The 1,505-nt window shown below is 46.5% G+C and overlaps 1 protein-coding gene across 11 annotated transcripts in view; it reads left to right on the top strand.

The window, feature by feature from the left end:
• NRF1 (nuclear respiratory factor 1) overlaps positions 1 to 1,505 on the top strand; it is a 138,768-nt gene that overhangs the window by 127,382 nt on the left and 9,881 nt on the right. For 3 of the 11 annotated variants that reach the window (XM_011357213.2, XM_011357220.2, XM_023528938.1), the window contains one exon: positions 975 to 1,409. The exons of the other annotated variants lie outside the window; for them this stretch is intronic. In XM_011357213.2, coding sequence (XP_011355515.1) covers positions 975 to 1,138 — 164 coding nt within the window. In that variant the 3' untranslated portion in view covers positions 1,139 to 1,409. Of the gene's footprint in view, positions 1 to 974; positions 1,410 to 1,505 lie in introns of those variants that run through there. 11 annotated transcript variants of the gene reach the window in all.

Below are 1,505 nucleotides of genomic sequence, written 5' to 3' on the forward strand. Positions count from 1 at the left end.
CCCCTTCCTCCAGTGGCCAGGCCTCCGTCCTTGAGCCTCTGTGGGCACTGTTGCAGCTTCCGCTTTGATAAGTCAGATTCACTTTACATGTGCTTTGTGTCGTCCAAAAATATGTTACTATCCCTCATTTATATACTTTTTCACCTCTGCATTGTAATTTTAGTTTTAGGAGGAAGAGGAGTTTGATATGTGCACTTATTCTGCCGTATTTAATTGGAAATCCCTTTTTTAAATATGTTAAATTATCAACTTTTCCCTTCTTAGGAAGGACTGTTACTTTTCTGAGATTACATGCTTCTTCCTTTCTTTGTGTTAAACCACCCTTTCTACTGTGAATAATAGTGAGGTAGTTGGGGTCTTTTTTTTTTCTTTTTTTTTTTATGTTGGCTCCAAAATGTATTTAAAGGTTTTATGGGTCTGTGAAGTCTGAAAACAGAAAACTAACAACCGAGGCTTTTTTGAATAAGCTGACTCTGAGTGGAAGGACAGTGGCCAAAAGACAGGATAGGGTTGAGGAGGGGACGTTTTTATAAGCTAGGGGAAACTCGAACATAGGCAGAAAGAAGGTCGAAGAAGTCAGTGTAGCAGAATATTAAAATTCAGGGCGGCCTTTCCTAGAGGAGGAAGAAGGCAGTCTGAGGGACGGAGGGACGGGCTTGGGGGAGGGGGTGATTCACACCTGCTGGGCTCTGCGTCTAAAGGTGGAGGTGGCAGGGTCCTCCCTCCCTCCACAGGCTGGGGAGGCCCTGCTCCAGGGCACGTTTCCACAGTTTCTCCTAACTTTTCTTTCCTGAGACTCTATTTTAAAGAAATAAAATGGGACGAGAAAAGGGCAGTGTTTGCGCCTGGACAGTGGGTACGCGATTACCTGAGGCCGCAGTGATCCCCTGAAGAACTGGAGCCGGTTGCCCTGTCAGCCGGCACCAGGAAGGCCCGGCCCGACCCCACCGACAGTGTCCCCTTTGTCTCCCCAGGGCTGGTCCAGATCCCCGTGAGCATGTACCAGACGGTGGTGACCAGCCTCGCCCAGGGCAACGGGCCGGTGCAGGTGGCCATGGCCCCTGTGACCACCAGGATATCAGACAGCACAGTCACCATGGACGGCCAGGCTGTGGAAGTGGTGACGTTGGAAGAGTGACACGCAGCCATATCATGGCATCGTTTTCTAGTCTACTTCAGAATTTTTTACATGTTTGCAGAGGTGCAATCAAATGGAATTAAGTCTCTCGACTTCGAAAGGAAAGTATCGTTCACCCTTTTTTTAAAAAGGAAGAAAGGCAGCGGATTTCGGAACTGCGTTTTTTAAAGCACCACTCTTGATTCTCTGGGATTGGTGGAGTAAGAGGCTGTTGTCAATTTCACCGTCCCCAAAAAAAGCCAAATTGTGGCAGGACTTCTTTCTGCGAAAACGTGTGTATACTTATGTGTGTGTATGTGCGAGTGTGAATATATGTACATGTGTACATATGGAGATACACATTTACATATATATAAAGTATATATAT

Source organism: Pteropus vampyrus, unplaced genomic scaffold (genome assembly GCF_000151845.1).
Source record: "Pteropus vampyrus isolate Shadow unplaced genomic scaffold, Pvam_2.0 Scaffold33, whole genome shotgun sequence".
NCBI lineage: Eukaryota > Metazoa > Chordata > Mammalia > Chiroptera > Pteropodidae > Pteropus > Pteropus vampyrus.